This window comes from Engystomops pustulosus, chromosome 7 (genome assembly GCF_040894005.1).
Source record: "Engystomops pustulosus chromosome 7, aEngPut4.maternal, whole genome shotgun sequence".
Taxonomy (NCBI): Eukaryota; Metazoa; Chordata; class Amphibia; order Anura; family Leptodactylidae; genus Engystomops; species Engystomops pustulosus.
The window spans coordinates 32,540,745-32,559,913 of NC_092417.1; the positions used below are offsets into that span (position 1 = coordinate 32,540,745).

At 45.0% G+C, this 19,169-nt stretch overlaps 1 protein-coding gene and 1 long non-coding RNA gene across 4 annotated transcripts in view; one reads left to right on the forward strand and one right to left on the reverse strand.

The window, feature by feature from the left end:
• The window catches only part of NPAS3 (neuronal PAS domain protein 3), a 322,632-nt gene extending 322,223 nt beyond the window's left edge, over positions 1–409 (reverse strand). For 2 of the 3 annotated variants that reach the window (XM_072115375.1, XM_072115374.1), the window contains exon 1: positions 91–408. In XM_072115375.1, coding sequence (XP_071971476.1) covers positions 91–239 — 149 coding nt within the window. In that variant the 5' untranslated portion in view covers positions 240–408. Of the gene's footprint in view, positions 1–90 lie in introns of all 3 variants that reach the window. The other variant, XM_072115376.1, reaches the window with a different exon arrangement.
• LOC140069548 (uncharacterized) lies at positions 148–13,290 on the forward strand. The gene is made up of 3 exons (XR_011848801.1): positions 148–254; positions 12,420–12,458; positions 12,538–13,290. It is a non-coding gene; the product is annotated as an uncharacterized lncRNA (long non-coding RNA).
• Positions 13,291–19,169: the final 5,879 nt, after the last annotated feature.

The window sequence follows — 19,169 nt, forward strand, 5'->3', positions numbered from 1 at the left end:
CCCCCCAAACCCCATCCCCTTAAGAAGAGCAACTCATCAGCGAGACAGAGCAGGGACAATACAAGGCGGCACATGCACCCCCAGACTCACCGCTGCTGGTAGGAGCTGACCCCGGGCACATTGTGCGGGTGGCTCCCGTTGGCTCCCCCGCTCCTGGCCGCCCCGGGCTCGGGAGGAGCCGCTCCAGCTCCCGGAGCCGCCGTCACCTGCACACTGAAGTCCGGGAAGATCCTGATCATCGCGGCGAGCAGTGAGTGAGTGAGCCCGGGCAGATCACATCCCCTGCCCGGGGAGCCCCGCACACCATCCGGCACTGAGACCCCGGGGAAAGACGGGAGGGGGCGGACAGACAGAGGCTGAGACACAGAGAGGAGGAGAGGAGGGAGCTGCTGCTACTGCACTCACTACACTACACCACACCGTCCTCCTAGTGATCAGCAGCCGCTACTACTCAGCCTGCAACTAGTGACAGCGGCCGGGGGACGCTCCACCAGGACACACATACTGCCCCACACTACACTGCTACTATACAGACATACTGCCCCACACTACACTCCACCAGGACACACATACTGCCCCACACTACACTCCACCAGGACACACATACTGCCCCACACTGCACTACTACTATACATACATACTGCCCCACACTACACTCCACATACATACTGCCTCACACTGCACTCCACCAGGACACACATACTGCCTCACACTGCACTCCACCAGGACACACATACTGCCCCACACTGCACTACTACTATACATACATACTGCCTCACACTGCACTCCACCAGGACACACATACTGCCTCACACTGCACTACGACTATACATACATACTGCCTCACACTACACTCCACATACATACTGCCTCACACTGCACTCCACCAGGACACACATACTGCCTCACACTGCACTCCACCAGGACACACATACTGCCCCACACTGCACTACTACTATACATACATACTGCCTCACACTGCACTCCACCAGGACACACATACTGCCTCACACTGCACTCCACCAGTACACACATACCACATACTGCCTCACACTGCACTCCACCAGTACACACATACTGCCTCACACTGCACTCCACCAGGACACACATACTGCCTCACACTGCACTCCACCAGGACACACATACTGCCTCACACTACACTCCACATACATACTGCCTCACACTGCACTACTACTATACATACATACTGCCTCACACTGCACTCCACCAGGACACACATACTGCCTCACACTGCACTCCACCAGGACACACATACTGCCCCACACTGCACTACTACTATACATACATACTGCCTCACACTGCACTCCACCAGGACACACATACTGCCTCACACTGCACTACTACTATACATACATACTGCCTCACACTACACTCCACATACATACTGCCTCACACTGCAATACTACTATACATACATACTGCCTCACACTGCACTCCACCAGTAGAGACATACTGCCTAACACTGCACTCCACCAGTACACACATACTGCCTCACACTGCACTGCTACTATACAAATATACTGCCTCACACTGCACTGCTACTATACAGACATACTGCCTCACACGGCACTTCTACTATACAAACATACTACCTCACACTACACTGCTACTATACATACATACTGCCTCACACTGCACTACTACTATACAGACATACTGCCTCACAGTGCACTGCTACTATACAGACATACTGTCTCACACTGCATTCCACCGGAAACACATACTGCCTCACACTGCACTCCACCAGTACACACATATTGCCTCACACTGCACTACTACTATACAGACATACTGCCTCACACTGCACTGCTACTATACAGACATACTGCCTCACACTAAACTCCACATACATACTGCCTCACACTGCACTCCACCAGGACACACATACTGCCCCACGCTGCACTACTACTATACAGACATACTGCCTCACACTACACTACTACTATGCAGACCTACTGCCCCACACTGCACTCCACCAGGACTCACATACTGCCTCACACTGCACTCCACCAGGACACACATACTGCCTCACACTGCACTCCACCAGGACACACATACTGCCCCACACTGCACTACTATTATACATACATACTGCCTCACACTGCACTCCACCAGGACACACATACTGTCTCACACTGCACTACTACTATACATACATACTGCCTTACACTACACTCCACATACATACTGCCTCACACTGCACTACTACTATACATACATACTGCCTCACACTGCACTCTACCAGTAGAGACATACTGCCTCACACTGCACTCCACCAGTACACACATACTGCCTCACACTGCACTGCTATTATACAAATATACTGCCTCACACTGCACTGCTACTATACCGACATATTGCCTCACACTGCACTGCTACTATACAAACATACTGCCTCACACTGCACTGCAAATATACATACATACTACCTCACACTACACTGCTACTATACATACATACTGCCTCACACTGCACTACTACTATACAGACATACTGCCTCACACTGCACTGCTACTATACAGACATACTGCCTCACACTACACTTCACATACATACTGCCTCACACTGCACTCCACCAGGACACACATACTGCCCCACACTGCACTACTACTATACAGACATACTGCCTCACACTACACTACTACTATGCAGACCTACTGCCCCACACTGCACTCCACCAGGACTCACATACTGCCTCACACTGCACTCCACCAGGACACACATACTGCCTCAGACTGCACTCCACCAGGACACACATACTGCCCCACACTGCACTACTACTATACATACATACTGCCTCACACTGCACTCCACCAGGACACACATACTGCCTCACACTGCACTACTACTATACATACATACTGCCTCACACTACACTCCACATACATACTGCCTCACACTGCACTACTACTATACATACATACTGCCTCACACTGCACTCTACCAGTAGAGACATACTGCCTCACACTGCACTCCACCAGTACACACATACTGCCTCACACTGCACTGCTACTATACAAATATACTGCCTCACACTGCACTGCTACTATACAGACATATTGCCTCACACTGCACTGCTACTATACAAACATACTGCCTCACACTGCACTGCAACTATACATACATACTGCCTCACACTGCACTACTACTATACAGACATACTGCCTCACACTGCACTGCTACTATACAGACATACTGCCTCACACTACACTCCACCAGTAGAGACATACTGCCTCACACTGCTACTATACAGACATACTGCCTCACACTGCACTCCACCAGTACACACATACTGCCTCACACTGCACTGCTACTATACAGACATACTGCCTCACACTGCACTGCAACTATACATACATACTGCCTCACACTGCACTCCACCAATACATACATACTGCCTCACACTGCACTGCTACTATACAGACATACTGCCTCACATTGCACTGCTACTATACAGACATACTGCCTCACACTGCACTGCTACTATACACACATACTGCCTCACACTGCAATACGACTATACAGACATACTGCCTCACAATGCACTGCTACAATACAGACATACTGTCTCACACTGCACTGCTACTATACAAACATACTGCCTCACACTGCACTCCACCAATACATACATACTGCCTCACACTGCACTGCTACTATACAGACATACTGCCTCACACTGCACTGCAACTATACATACATACTGCCTCACACTGCACTCCACCAATACATACATACTGCCTCACACTGCACTGCTACTATACAGACATACTGCCTCACATTGCACTCCACCAGTACACACATACTGCCTCACACTGCACTCCACCAGTACACACATACTGCCTCACACTGCACTACTTCTATGTAGACATACTGCCTCACACTGCACTGTTACTATACATACATACTGCCTCACAATGCACTCCACCAGGACACACATACTGCCTCACACTGCACTCCACCAGGACACACATACTGCCCCACACTGCACTACTACTATACATACATACTGCCTCACACTGCACTCCACCAGGACACACATACTGCCTCACACTGCACTACTACTATACATACATACTGCCTCACACTACACTCCACATACATACTGCCTCACACTGCAATACTACTATACATACATACTGCCTCACACTGCACTCCACCAGTAGAGACATACTGCCTAACACTGCACTCCACCAGTACACACATACTGCCTCACACTGCACTGCTACTATACAAATATACTGCCTCACACTGCACTGCTACTATACAGACATACTGCCTCACACGGCACTTCTACTATACAAACATACTGCCTCACACTACACTGCTACTATACATACATACTGCCTCACACTGCACTACTACTATACAGACATACTGCCTCACAGTGCACTGCTACTATACAGACATACTGTCTCACACTGCATTCCACCGGAAACACATACTGCCTCACACTGCACTCCACCAGTACACACATATTGCCTCACACTGCACTACTACTATACAGACATACTGCCTCACACTGCACTGCTACTATACAGACATACTGCCTCACACTAAACTCCACATACATACTGCCTCACACTGCACTCCACCAGGACACACATACTGCCCCACGCTGCACTACTACTATACAGACATACTGCCTCACACTACACTACTACTATGCAGACCTACTGCCCCACACTGCACTCCACCAGGACTCACATACTGCCTCACACTGCACTCCACCAGGACACACATACTGCCTCACACTGCACTCCACCAGGACACACATACTGCCCCACACTGCACTACTATTATACATACATACTGCCTCACACTGCACTCCACCAGGACACACATACTGTCTCACACTGCACTACTACTATACATACATACTGCCTTACACTACACTCCACATACATACTGCCTCACACTGCACTACTACTATACATACATACTGCCTCACACTGCACTCTACCAGTAGAGACATACTGCCTCACACTGCACTCCACCAGTACACACATACTGCCTCACACTGCACTGCTATTATACAAATATACTGCCTCACACTGCACTGCTACTATACCGACATATTGCCTCACACTGCACTGCTACTATACAAACATACTGCCTCACACTGCACTGCAAATATACATACATACTACCTCACACTACACTGCTACTATACATACATACTGCCTCACACTGCACTACTACTATACAGACATACTGCCTCACACTGCACTGCTACTATACAGACATACTGCCTCACACTACACTTCACATACATACTGCCTCACACTGCACTCCACCAGGACACACATACTGCCCCACACTGCACTACTACTATACAGACATACTGCCTCACACTACACTACTACTATGCAGACCTACTGCCCCACACTGCACTCCACCAGGACTCACATACTGCCTCACACTGCACTCCACCAGGACACACATACTGCCTCAGACTGCACTCCACCAGGACACACATACTGCCCCACACTGCACTACTACTATACATACATACTGCCTCACACTGCACTCCACCAGGACACACATACTGCCTCACACTGCACTACTACTATACATACATACTGCCTCACACTACACTCCACATACATACTGCCTCACACTGCACTACTACTATACATACATACTGCCTCACACTGCACTCTACCAGTAGAGACATACTGCCTCACACTGCACTCCACCAGTACACACATACTGCCTCACACTGCACTGCTACTATACAAATATACTGCCTCACACTGCACTGCTACTATACAGACATATTGCCTCACACTGCACTGCTACTATACAAACATACTGCCTCACACTGCACTGCAACTATACATACATACTGCCTCACACTGCACTACTACTATACAGACATACTGCCTCACACTGCACTGCTACTATACAGACATACTGCCTCACACTGCACTCCACCAACACATACATACTGCCTCACAGTGCACTGGTACTATACGGACATATTGTTTCACACTGCACTCCACCGGGAAACACATACTGCCTCACACTGCACTCCACCAGTACACACATATTGCCTCACACTGCACTACTACTATACAGACATACTGCCTCACACTGCACTGCTACTATACAGACATACTGCCTCACACTACACTCCACCAGTAGAGACATACTGCCTCACACTGCTACTATACAGACATACTGCCTCACACTGCACTCCACCAGTACACACATACTGCCTCACACTGCACTGCTACTATACAGACATACTGCCTCACACTGCACTGCAACTATACATACATACTGCCTCACACTGCACTCCACCAATACATACATACTGCCTCACACTGCACTGCTACTATACAGACATACTGCCTCACATTGCACTGCTACTATACAGACATACTGCCTCACACTGCACTGCTACTATACACACATACTGCCTCACACTGCAATACGACTATACAGACATACTGCCTCACAATGCACTGCTACAATACAGGCATACTGTCTCACACTGCACTGCTACTATACAAACATACTGCCTCACACTGCACTCCACCAATACATACATACTGCCTCACACTGCACTGCTACTATACAGACATACTGCCTCACACTGCACTGCAACTATACATACATACTGCCTCACACTGCACTCCACCAATACATACATACTGCCTCACACTGCACTGCTACTATACAGACATACTGCCTCACATTGCACTCCACCAGTACACACATACTGCCTCACACTGCACTCCACCAGTACACACATACTGCCTCACACTGCACTACTTCTATGTAGACATACTGCCTCACACTGCACTGTTACTATACATACATACTGCCTCACAATGCACGTTTACTATACAGACATACTGCCTCACACTGCACTGTTACTATACATACATACTGCCTCACACTGCACTGCAACTATACAGATATACTGCCTCATACTGCACTGCTACTATACAGACATACTGCCTCACACTGCACTGCTACTATACAAACATACTGCCTCACAATGCACTGCTACTATACAGACATACTGGGGCACAATTACTTACCCGGTCCAGTCGCGATCCAGCAGCGCGTTCTCTGCTCTGGATTCGGGTCCGGCTGGGATTTATGAATGTAGTTCTTCCGCTGTCCACCAGGTGGCGCAGCTGCGCTGAAAGTCATCTCATCGCGCCGGAATGCACCACCTCGGACCAGGTGAAGGTAAGCGCTCCCCAAGCGACACTTTTTCGGTTTTTAAATGCGGCGGTTTTTCCGAATACGTCGGGTTTTCGTTCGGCCACGCCCCCCGATTTCCGTCGCGCGCATGCCGGCGCCGATGCGCCACAATCCGATCGCGTGCGCCACAATCCCGGGGCAATTCAGGTACAATCGGCGCAAATCGGAAATATTCGGGTAACACGTCGGGAAAACGCGAATCGGGCCCTTAGTAAATGACCCCCACTGTCTCACACTGCACTGCTACTATACAGACATACTGCCTCACACTGCACTGCAACTATACATACATACTGCCTCACACTGCACTGCAACTATACATACATACTGCCTCACACTGCACTGCTACTATACAGACATACTGCCTCACACTGCACTGCTACTAGACAGATATACTGCCTCACACTGCACTCCGCCAATACATACATACTGCCTCACACTGCACTGAAACTATACAGACATACTGCCTCACACTGCACTGCAACTATACATACATACTACCTCACACTGCACTCCACCAATACATACATACTGCCTCACACTGCACTTCTACTATACATCCATACTGCCTCACACTGCACTGCTACTATACATACATACTGCCTCACAATGCACTGTTACTATACATACATACTGCCTCACACTGCACTCCACCAATACATACATACTGCCTCTATACAGCTACTATACAGACTATACATACATACTGCCTCACACTGCACTGCTACTATACAGACATACTGCCTCACACTGCACTGCTACTAGACAGATATACTGCCTCACACTGCACTCCACCAATACATACATACTGCCTCACACTGCACTGCAACTATACAGACATACTGCCTCACACTGCACTGCAACTATACATACATACTGCCTCACACTGCACTCCACCAATACATACATACTGCCTCACACTGCACTTCTACTATACATACATACTGCCTCACACTGCACTGCTACTATACAGAGATAGTGCCTAACACTGCACTCCACCAGTACAGACATACTGGGGCAGATTTACTTACCCGGCCCATTCGCGATCCAGCGGCGCGTTCTCTGCGCTGGATTCTTTTTAAATAGTGCGGTTTTTCCCAATCCGTCGGGTTTTCCGACGGCAAAGCCCCCCCATTTCTTTAGTATGCATGCCGGTGCCGATGCGCAACAATCCGATCGCGTGCCCCCAAATCCCGGGGCAAATGCACTCCACCAATACACACATACTACCTCAAACTGCACTGCAACTATACATACATACTGCCTCACACTTACCTCCACCAATACACACATACTGCCTAGCACTGCACTGCAACTTTACATACATACTGTCACACACTGCACTGTGACTATTCATAAATACTGCTTCATGCTTCCCTACAACTATACATAAATACTGTCTCACACTGCACTGCAACTATACATACATACTGCCTTACACTGCACTCCACCAATACACACATACTGCCTGGCTCTTCACTCCACCAGTACAGACATACTGCTTCACACTGCACTTCACCTATACAGGCATGCTACCTAACACTGCACTCCATTAATACAGACATACTGCCTCACACTGCACTCCTTCTAAACAAACATACTGCCCCACACTGCACTACAAATATACATGCATACTGCCTCACACTGTAATAAAACCAATACAGACATACTGCCTCCTACTTCACTCAACCAATACAAACATACTGCCTTATACTCCATTCCACCTATACAGACATACTGCCTCACACGGCACTCCACCAATACACACACTCTGCCTCACACTGCTACTATTGCTCACCACACCATGACCAGGCGCCATAGCCATCAACGGTTCTGCACACATTCATGTGCATGGGGCCTTACACTTACCTCTCCCACTGTGTGCTGATACTTCCTGTCCTACAGTGGTTTACATCAGGCAGAGAGGGGAAGGGGGTGATGAGGGAGGAGAGGGGGGTGGCGAGACAGTGTAACAGCTTGTGAATCTCCAGCAGAGAGAGGCTCTGGGAACTGCTAAAAAATTTTAGCATAATTTTAAAATTTTAGAATAATTTTAAAATTTTAAGATCTTAGAAGGAAGGAGGCCATGGATAACAAATATAAGAAGATTACCACAGTCACTGTGCCTGGATCTGTATGAGTAATGTCCCTGGTTTATCATGATGGATTTTGATGGTAGAGTTCTTTTAACTGTATGGTGTCAGATGATTTATTTTTGAAGTAGTGTAAATCCAGGTCTAGCAAAATTGCAGATTATTTTTACATGTTAGTTCTTCAGCTAAATAAATGTATGTTGACAAAAAATTATTTGAGGAAACCAGATCCTAAGAACCATAACTGTTTTTTATTTTCACATCAACAAGACAATTTAAAGAGGTTTACCAATGAAATATGCAAATGAGCCTAAGGGGCTCCAGGCTCCATAGGAGTTAATGGAGCCTGGAGCCCCTCAGGCTAATTTGCATAAGAAGCTAAAAGAAGAGCAGATCCTTCCAGAGGGGGCGCACACCAGTATGTCAGTGTGCTTGGTTTACAATCCTTGATCTGGTGATAGATGTCCTTTAATGAAAATCCCTGAAATAATCGAAATTACACCAGGACTTGAGATTATTTTCCCCTAACGCCTCCTCCACTCCAAGTGGGTGTAGGGACCCATAAAGGGGACTGTGACAGGTGGTGGAGTAGGCCAGCGCAAGGTAATCATGCCTGATGCCTGTGCATGATCATGTGAATGTTCACCCTGTGTCCATACATATACAGGATAGGAGTAGTATTACTCCTATATATATATGTATAGGAGTATACTTGTGTCCATATGGAGTTGTGTCCATATACTGTATATATATATATATATATATATATATATATATATATATATATATGTGTGTGTAGCGTATAGGAGTAGTATTACTGAGTTGTTTTGTCCATATATATGCGGGATTGAAGTAGTACTATGTTATATCCATATCCCCTATACAGGATAGGAGTACTGTGTAGTAGTGCTGTGCTTTACTGCAGTGTAGGATGGGTGTAGTAACAGAAACAGCAAGCACAGACACACATAGACACACAGAAAACCCACTTACCTCATACATGTGCTCTGTCTCCCCTCAGCAATGCTGCACGAACGGGACCTGTGGATGACTCCTCACAGAGGTCCTGAAAGGTCAATAGTAATATTGTCGGGAGCCAGCACTCCCGACAATACTCCCGACTATAGTATTACTATAAACACAGAGGAGAGCTGCACCAGTCCCTGCATACAACACCTCCTAGGGACACATATAGAGCTGGAAACTCCCAAGTGGGCCCCTCAAAGTCCAGGGCCCTGGAGCCACTGCCCTCCGGGAGCTACGCCTCTGGAATCCCCCATTGTATGGTGCCAGCAGGTGTAAAGCAATTCTGTCCAGAGTCCACCTCCAATAACCAATAACAATTAACAGGAGCACCAGGGGAGACACTTGGAAACTATAAATTGAAGAAACAAGTTTCTTTTTTATGTCAGAGCCTTTAAAACAGCTATTAACAGTATTTCAGAACTTTCCATGTAGAAATCTCTCATGTGATAACCACTTTAACAGAAGACGTATTCTTTGTTCTGATTATAAGCTGATTAAAACCATCTGCAAAGTCCTTCTAACAATTGTACTTCTTCTAATCAAGGATTTAATATTACAACAAAAAAAAGAGTTAAACGAGTTATAAAATGTAAAATGTCATTTTATAAAATTATAGCTCTATAGTGAGCACAGTGATGGCTTATTGCTAGGATATGTCCCCATTTTATGACTGGTGGGGTCCAACATCAGGGGACCGCTCTGTGCAAAGAAGAAAAAGGGCCACAACAATGATTTAGGGTTATTCCCTGTATAGTGGCCGTAAAGATGTTCAGGGGTTGGAGTCCATTTATCATTATGGCATCTCCTAGCAAAATGCTACCACTGTATCATGTATGAAGAACCGATTTAACCTATTCTTGAATACCTTAAACCTTTAATATATCAATCATTACTGTTAAATATTTGGATAATTATCAAGAATTGCATAATTTAGTTTCAACAAAACTTTATTGATCAATAAGCGGAAAGATGCCTTACAATAGGACAGAGGAAACATATGCCCCTCGCAGGGGGAATAAATATACAATAGTCTCATTGGATACATAGCCGGCTTATGTATTAACTGAGCAAGAATTGCATAATTTAATAAGGGCTGTCCCAATTGGAATTTTTGTCATTTCCCAAGCAATTGGTGCCATTAGTTTTGGCACCAAATATGCTAATTTGGCTTAATGAAAAGGTAGGTGGTCTATTGTTGGAGCAAACAACCTGGCTCCACCCACTTGACAGTAGAGAGTCTTATTAGAAAATTAGGTGCCAAAACTAATGACACTTACCGCTTGGGAATGATTGGGGCTTAAGCAAAAATGAAAGCTGTAAAAACAGAGCCCACAAGAAAATGCTGTAAATGTGGTCTTTTGTCAATTTTACTGCACTTGGAATTTTTTTCAAACTTTACAATAAATTGCATGGACTGTTAAATGGCGCCAATTAAAATACAATGTGTCCCGCAGAAATCAAGCCCTAACACACCTCTGTAAACATAAAAATTAAAAAAGCTATTGTTTTGTTTAAAAAAACTGAAAGGCATAAAGGAAAAAGAGTTCTGTAAGGGTTAAAGGAAATCTACCACCAGGATGAAGGATTGTAAACAAAGCACTTACATGCAGGTGGGTGTCCCCTGTGGTAGGATCTGCTCTTCTTTTAGCTTCTCAAGCCCTTGTTTTTTTCAAAAAAGCCTTTAAAAATTATTCAAATGAGCCTGCTCCATAGCTGCTAATAGAACCCAAAACCCCATCAGGCTGCATAATTTTAAAGCCTTTTTTGGTAAAAACAAGGGCATAAGAAGCAACTAGGAAGCAGATTCTGCCAGAGGGGGAACACATCTGCATATGGTTTACAATTCTAAAACTGGTGCTGGACTTTAAAGTCTTATATTTTTGTAAACTTTGATGGACTTTTTGGAGAGATCACCAAAAAAACGAAAGAGACTGTTAGTGGACTATAAAAGGCAAAGTATATTCATTGGGGGAAAAAAAGGTTTCCAGAAATACATAGTTAATGTGACGGGTTTATAAATCGGAAAATAAATCCTGCTCTTTTTTTCGCTGTGTCTTACAGGAGACTTGACTCCAGGGAGCAATCAGTCAGAGTTCAAAGGTGAGACTCCAATATGCAAAGCGCTCGCTGTGGGTTTGTCATGAGAGAACGACAGAATGATCTGCCTTTGACCTTACAGAACGGAGGCACGTGCGGCGTGGAGTCTTGACATTCGCTCATTTTAAGGTGTCATTAAGGGAAGAGACACTCATCGATAGAGTACAAGATGTTGCGGTTAGTGTCGGAATACATTAATGTCAGACGGGAAACGACATGCAAACAACATTGCATTCTGGTCCTAGCATCAGCTAACCACAGACTAATGTCTACTTCTTCAAGGATTTCTACCGTACCATGCACTTATCTATACTTTTTATATGGTAGAATAATGGAACTTAGAATATTTAGAGCAAAATATACAAGTTCTGTCTTAATACAATGAAAACTCTTTTAGAGAAGGCACCAAAATGGCATTAAAGAGTCATCTGCTCCATATTAAACCATTACACATATTATATGGTAGAACGAAAAATCTGCCGCAGACAGTGAGGTCAGGATAAGGGAATGGACCCTCAAAGAAGTGGTCTTTGGAAGAGGATTTCTCTGAAATTCAGTGTATACATTTTTTGAAGAAATATCTACTAAATACAGATTGGGACATATTAAAGGGCACCTACCACCAGGATGATGGATTGTAAACCAAGAACACTTACATCTGGTGTGTGCCCCCTCTGGCAAGATCTGTTCTTCTTTATGCTTTTATGATTGTAAAAAGGGATTTCGACAAACCTTGATCCTGGTGGTAGATGTCCTTGTACATGTAACTAAATGGGACCTGTCACCACATTCTTTTACAAAAACAGCTAGCTAGTTCCCATAGAATTCTATTAACTGACCCTCTACTTTAAGCTAAAAATTGTTACCCTCAGGTCCCTATAAAATTAGAGTTAAAAACCTGCCTGGTATCCAGGGATACCTAGAGCAAGTTGGGGGTATGGTCATGTGACCAGGGAGACATCATTTCAGGTCCTTTAGCCTCCTAACATTAGCAAAATTACATCAAATCACAGCATGCCTGCATGAACTTATAATGTTCTCCATGCAGGCTGCTGTGATTTCATGTGCTCAGATATATGCATGGGGCACAGTTTGCTAATGTTATGAGGGTAAAGATTCTGGTCACATGACATTACTGATTAATAATGAGAAGGGATGAGTTGCTGTATTTAGCCCTAGGAGGCCTCGCCTACCTCGACTTGATCTAGATATCCCTGGATACCAGGCAGGGCCGGCTCCAGGATTCAGTGGGCCCCTGGGCGACAGAGCCTCAGCGGGCCCCTTAGCAGTAAACTCATGTGGCGGCATTAAAAAAATATAGAATTTAATTAATTAACCTCTTTGCGATTTATACCGTACATGTACACATTGTAACGAATCCTATGTAAAAATGCCATATACTGCAATTTAGTAGTATTGCAGTATATGGTAGGAGCGATCAGGCCATCTAGGGTTAAATTACCCTAGAGGGTCTAAAAAAACTAAAAAAAAAATTAATTCAATAAGATTCACCCCTCTTTTCCTACAACTGATATACAACTAAATAAACAGTAAAAATCACAAAAACAGGCATCACAGCTTCTCAAGCTGCCTGATCAAAATATAAAAATGGTTATTCCTGACGGTGAACCCCATAATGGAAGATAGCGCCTAATTAGCCAAAATGCCACCTCTACATCACATAAATTTTTTTATAAAAAGTGATCAAAAAGTTGCAGTCCTCAAAATGGTAGCAATGAAAACATCAGCTCATCTCACACACAGTTCCTACACCATAGTATGAAAAAGTTTGAATTTGTATTAAAATGCAATAAAACCTACATATATGGAAAAAACTGAGCCCACAAGAAAGTGACACAAATGCGTTTTTTCGCCAATTTCCCCACATTTGGAATTTTTTCCAGCTTCCCAGTACACGCATGGAATAATAAATAGCGTCACTGAGAAGTAAAGTTTGTTATGCAGAATAAAGCCCTCACACAGCTCTGAACACGGGAAAATTAAAACGTTATAGATTTTAGAAGGTGTGAAGCGAAAAAATGAATGTAAAACACTGCGTCCTTAATGGGTTAATGTACAGCCCCTCAATTTAATATACAGCCCCTCACATAAATATACAGCCCCTCAGATTAATATACGGCCCCTCACATAAATATACAGCCCCTCAGATTAATACATAGCCCCTCAATTTAATATACAGCTCCTTTTACCTGTAACATCCAGGCTCCATTAGTTAGGAACCATATAGTGAGCAGTAGAAAAATAATAAACGTTAACTCACCTCATGCAGGTCCCGCGCTCCTCTTCAACCTCTTCTGGGGCCGCAATCTTCAGGGCAGCGTCTTCTGTGCGGCAGCCGGGACGCTGGCGGCGTGAGGTCATGACGTGGCCGGCCAGCGTCCTGCACAGAGACGCTCTGCCTGTCATTTGCAGAGTCCTCCGAGGGTCCCGCTTGCGGCCCCGCCCCCTGTCACCCGCGCCAGCACGCCGGCTCTCAATTACATCGGCGGCACAAGGTAGCCGATGTAATTGAGTTTTAAGATCGGGCCCGTGCGCCGTGGGCCCCTCTGGAAGCTCTGGGGCCCTGGCACTTGCCCGGGTAAGCCGGGTGCTGGCGCCGGCCATGATACCAGGCAAGTTTATAACCCTGATTTTATGGGGTTCTGAGGAAAAAATTTTTTAGCTAAAAGAAGGGTGTCACTTAATTAACAGGGCTCTATGGGAACCTGACACTAGCTGTATTAAAAAAAAATGTGGCAACAAGTTCCCTTTAAAATTAGATAAACAATCTGGAACTGCAACAAATTTAAAGGGAACCAGTCATCAGGTTTTCACCATTAAACCTAATTACAGATTCTCACAGAAGTCTTTATACTGTGCGCCATGTTGTTTTTGTATAAAAATCCATAGCTCATATTTATGTAAAATAACTTTCTGGCACCTTGCCAGGAGACTCACCGAGTCACAAGGGGCGGGGGGATGGGCCGGTGCTGGATTCAAACTAGAAGACAGACGTTATCCTTTTGAAAAGCACAACACCGGGACTACCATGGGTGAGCTGGCAGGGAGCCCGGTAAACTTTACCATACGATATTTCTGTAACCAATTTATATGTGGAATATTACATGTTTCCCAATTACTGTGTACTGCCTATTGTGAGCTGCCCCATTTAAATGTCAAAAGTTATTAATATAGAAAATGATAAGCATAATAATAAGCATACACTGTGGCTTTTATGAAAAAAAAAACCTACTCTGAAAGGGATTGGCCACTCTTCAATTAATTTTTTGCATTGGACATGTCTCTGCATGTATATGCACCTGTGTTTTTGTCTCTTTTGAGAACTTCAGCTTTTCCCTGTCCTACCATTGCTGTCCTCTGCATATATACACAAGTTCCTCTCTATCACTGCTCTAGGTTGTCTTTATGGGGTCTTCCACTATATATTTTTTCTCACAATCCATACTGACTGACAGAGACAGGAAGAGGGGAGGGGGAGCAGGATGAGTCATAACTCTCCTCCTATTTAGCCGAGCTCAAGCGGTAAACAAAGAATCATGGAGAGTCTGCACAGATTACAGAAGTAAGTAGCAGGACTGCTAAATCACTTAATGATTATTCATGGATAATCCACAAGGCAGTAAAGGCAACTGGGCAATTTATATAAAAGAGAAGAACCTCTTAAAAATGTTAAAACCTCTGTAGAAATCCATTATAAAAAAAATCCATATATCTTGTGGATATGTTGCTGTTCCATTCCAAAAGCTTCCAGATCCTCCACCCCCTGTAAAAAAAAAAAAAAAAAGGATTGGGAATGTTGACATTTAATGTCTGATGGTTTTTCATAGATGACTGGTGAATGAATGTCCAATATCTAAAGAAAAATCAAATAGTTGTCCTTTTCTACCCAAATTGGAGGCCTCAGCTGCCTAAAGGTACCCAAATAACAGATGACTGGCCAAGCATTGGGTGGACAACTATCTCCCCCATATCTGCAACAAATGCTCTATTAGATCTACCAAAACTGAATGGGGCTCATTTACTAAGGGTCTGAATCGTGCCCTTTTGTTGGGTTTCCTGACGGTTTCTGATTTGCGCCGAATTGCCACAGGAATTTGGCGCACGCAATTGGATTTTGGCGCTTTGGCGCCGGCTTTCATGCTCCAGAAATCGGGGGGCGTGGCCGTCGGACAACCCAACGGATTAGGAAAAACTGTGGAATTTAAAAAAGAATTTGTGTCGCAAGATCAGCACTTACATACACCAGGAAGAAGAAGGTGAACTCCGGCGGACTTCAGCGCAGCAGCGACACCTGGTGGATATCGGGCGCACGACCTTAGTGAATGCCGGCACACCCATATCAGCGTCGGACAACGCGCCGCAGGATCGCGACTAGACCGGGTAAATGTGCCCCAATGTGTACTGAAAACAGTCAACAAATACCAGACCTTGAGCAGCAACAAATCTCTCGAGAACAAAAAGATCGGGCAGTTAAATTCCAACTTCCCGATGCTTATCCCTCCTGACTTTTTTGGTCGTTGGAGAGTTGGGTGGACACGTTGGAGAGTTGGGAGGGCACATCCACATTTATAGGCCAAACCCACTGCTCTTGGCGTATCAGAAAAATTTTCAACTAATGTGTATGGGGGCTTTGGTCTTATGTGTTTGGCCAATTTGAGGTCAAGGTCATGGTCATGTTCTTGAGTAGACCTTCGTTCTTCCATCCTCCAATGATGGTGGCCGTCAGTAAATGCTGAATTCCATAGTGCCAAGTGGATGGTGACGGGAGAAAAAATATGGACCCCGCTACGACACAATGCTCGTATTTCCCAGAATGCACCTTACTCTGTGGCCCGGCAGTGCAGTCAGACCATTGTAACACACACACACGTCTGCCTTTAAATTCTGCAGCTAAATAATGTGTCTTAATTTGTTTAGAGCCAAAGAGTGAAGGTAAAGGTTAAGACTGATAGAACGGAGCCAGGACAAAGCGTGCGCTGAATGTGATACAAGATGTATGTCTTAAATTATTTATCTTTTTCAGGCTTTGTCAATACTGGTATAATTCAGACCTCAAAAGAGCCCCAGGAATCCACAAGCAGATCAATTCCTGCTGATAAAATCCCTGCGGAATCACAAAGTTTCAGATAGTAAGGAGGTTGCGGGGAGAGTGAGGGGGGATTGGAAATAGCTGTTTTTATTTTCTTTTAATAGATTTTTCTTACCCCTGAGGTGAGCAAGATGTTCATTTTTTTTTTTTTTTAACTCCGATACTGCCAGAGGGATCGAAAGAGGAGGAGCGGAGGAATAGTCTGCAGTGTGTTGACAACCACATCAGCATGCATTAACCCCTGAGTTCTAGAATGGATTCTTTTTTTTATTATACTAATTCACAGACAACATTGTTCTTGTTCTTTTTCGTGCATTTGCTCATTTTTACTAAGAATAACTTCACTAGAGCAGTTGAGATGCATTTTTATTTTTTTCCTAATTCAGATTTCTTTTTCTCATTTCTCATTTTCATGATTAATTTTTTCTTACTTAATTAGGTTTTATCGTAACACTGGAAAAAGCTTGGTGATGTTCTGTGTCTTAGGTTGGCTGCAGACAAACATGTACAGCTCACGGAAACGAACCTGTAGTGTAGTCCAATACACAGACTGATGTGGGTCCTTGCATTATACCGATATGCAATGGGAGGTATGCGGTAAGCGGTATAGGCGGGCGCCCAGGGCATTCGGCTTCCCAGGGCCCTGCCCTTCTGCTGTGGACATTCCTGTGAAGGGGGGCTCTGCTGTGGACATTTTATTAAAGTGGGGCTCTGCTGTGGACATTTCATTAAAAGGGGGCTCTGCTGTGGGCATTTCTGTAAAGGGAGGCTCTGTTGTGGACATTTCTTTAAAGAGGGGCTGTACTGTGGACATTTGATTTAAGGGGGACCAGTATGGGCTGCGGTGGTGTCCTCGGGCGAAAGAGATTAGGCTTCGGTGCAGGAGATTGGTTTGGACTAGGGGGGGCCCTAGTCTTGTAAACAAGCCATGGGACACTTAATCCACCAATGCCGATATGTGATGCAGGGACTCCCTTCCACCAGTTGAACAGCAGCATCTGCACTGTAACAGTTCTTATCGTATTAAAGATTGGCCAGCAGACAGGGAGTCCTTGCATCATATTTCGGTATACTGTAATGTAAGGACTGTCATCCTTACATTACAATGTGTTCAGTCCAAGAGGTTGGACTGTAGTACCGGCTGAACTCATTTGTCTGCAGCCCTTGATCAAAATGCTTTTACATATAGGGTGTGGTCCCAAGTATTGGCAAAGCCTTATGTATGTATGTATGGTGTGTGTATATACTGTATGTATGTTTATGCTGTATGTGTAAATATTGTGTTTATATTCTGTATTATATATGTATATAAATGTGTGTAGTTGTAACTCACATGTGTGAGTATACAAATATACTTAATGTGGGGCCCCATCCAGAAATCTGCCGCTCCTAGTTATGCCCCTGAGCCCACCCATTAAAGGGGTTGTCCTAGGAAGACAAGTTAGGCCCTATCTACAGGCCTAACTTGTTGATCAGTGGGGGTCTCAGTGCTTAGACCCCTGCAGATTGTGAAAACGAGGGGTCCGACCGACCCCTTATCGTTCAATAGAGATTAATGGAGCAGAATGGTCAGGCACGTCCATCGGACCCCTTGTTTTCGTCAC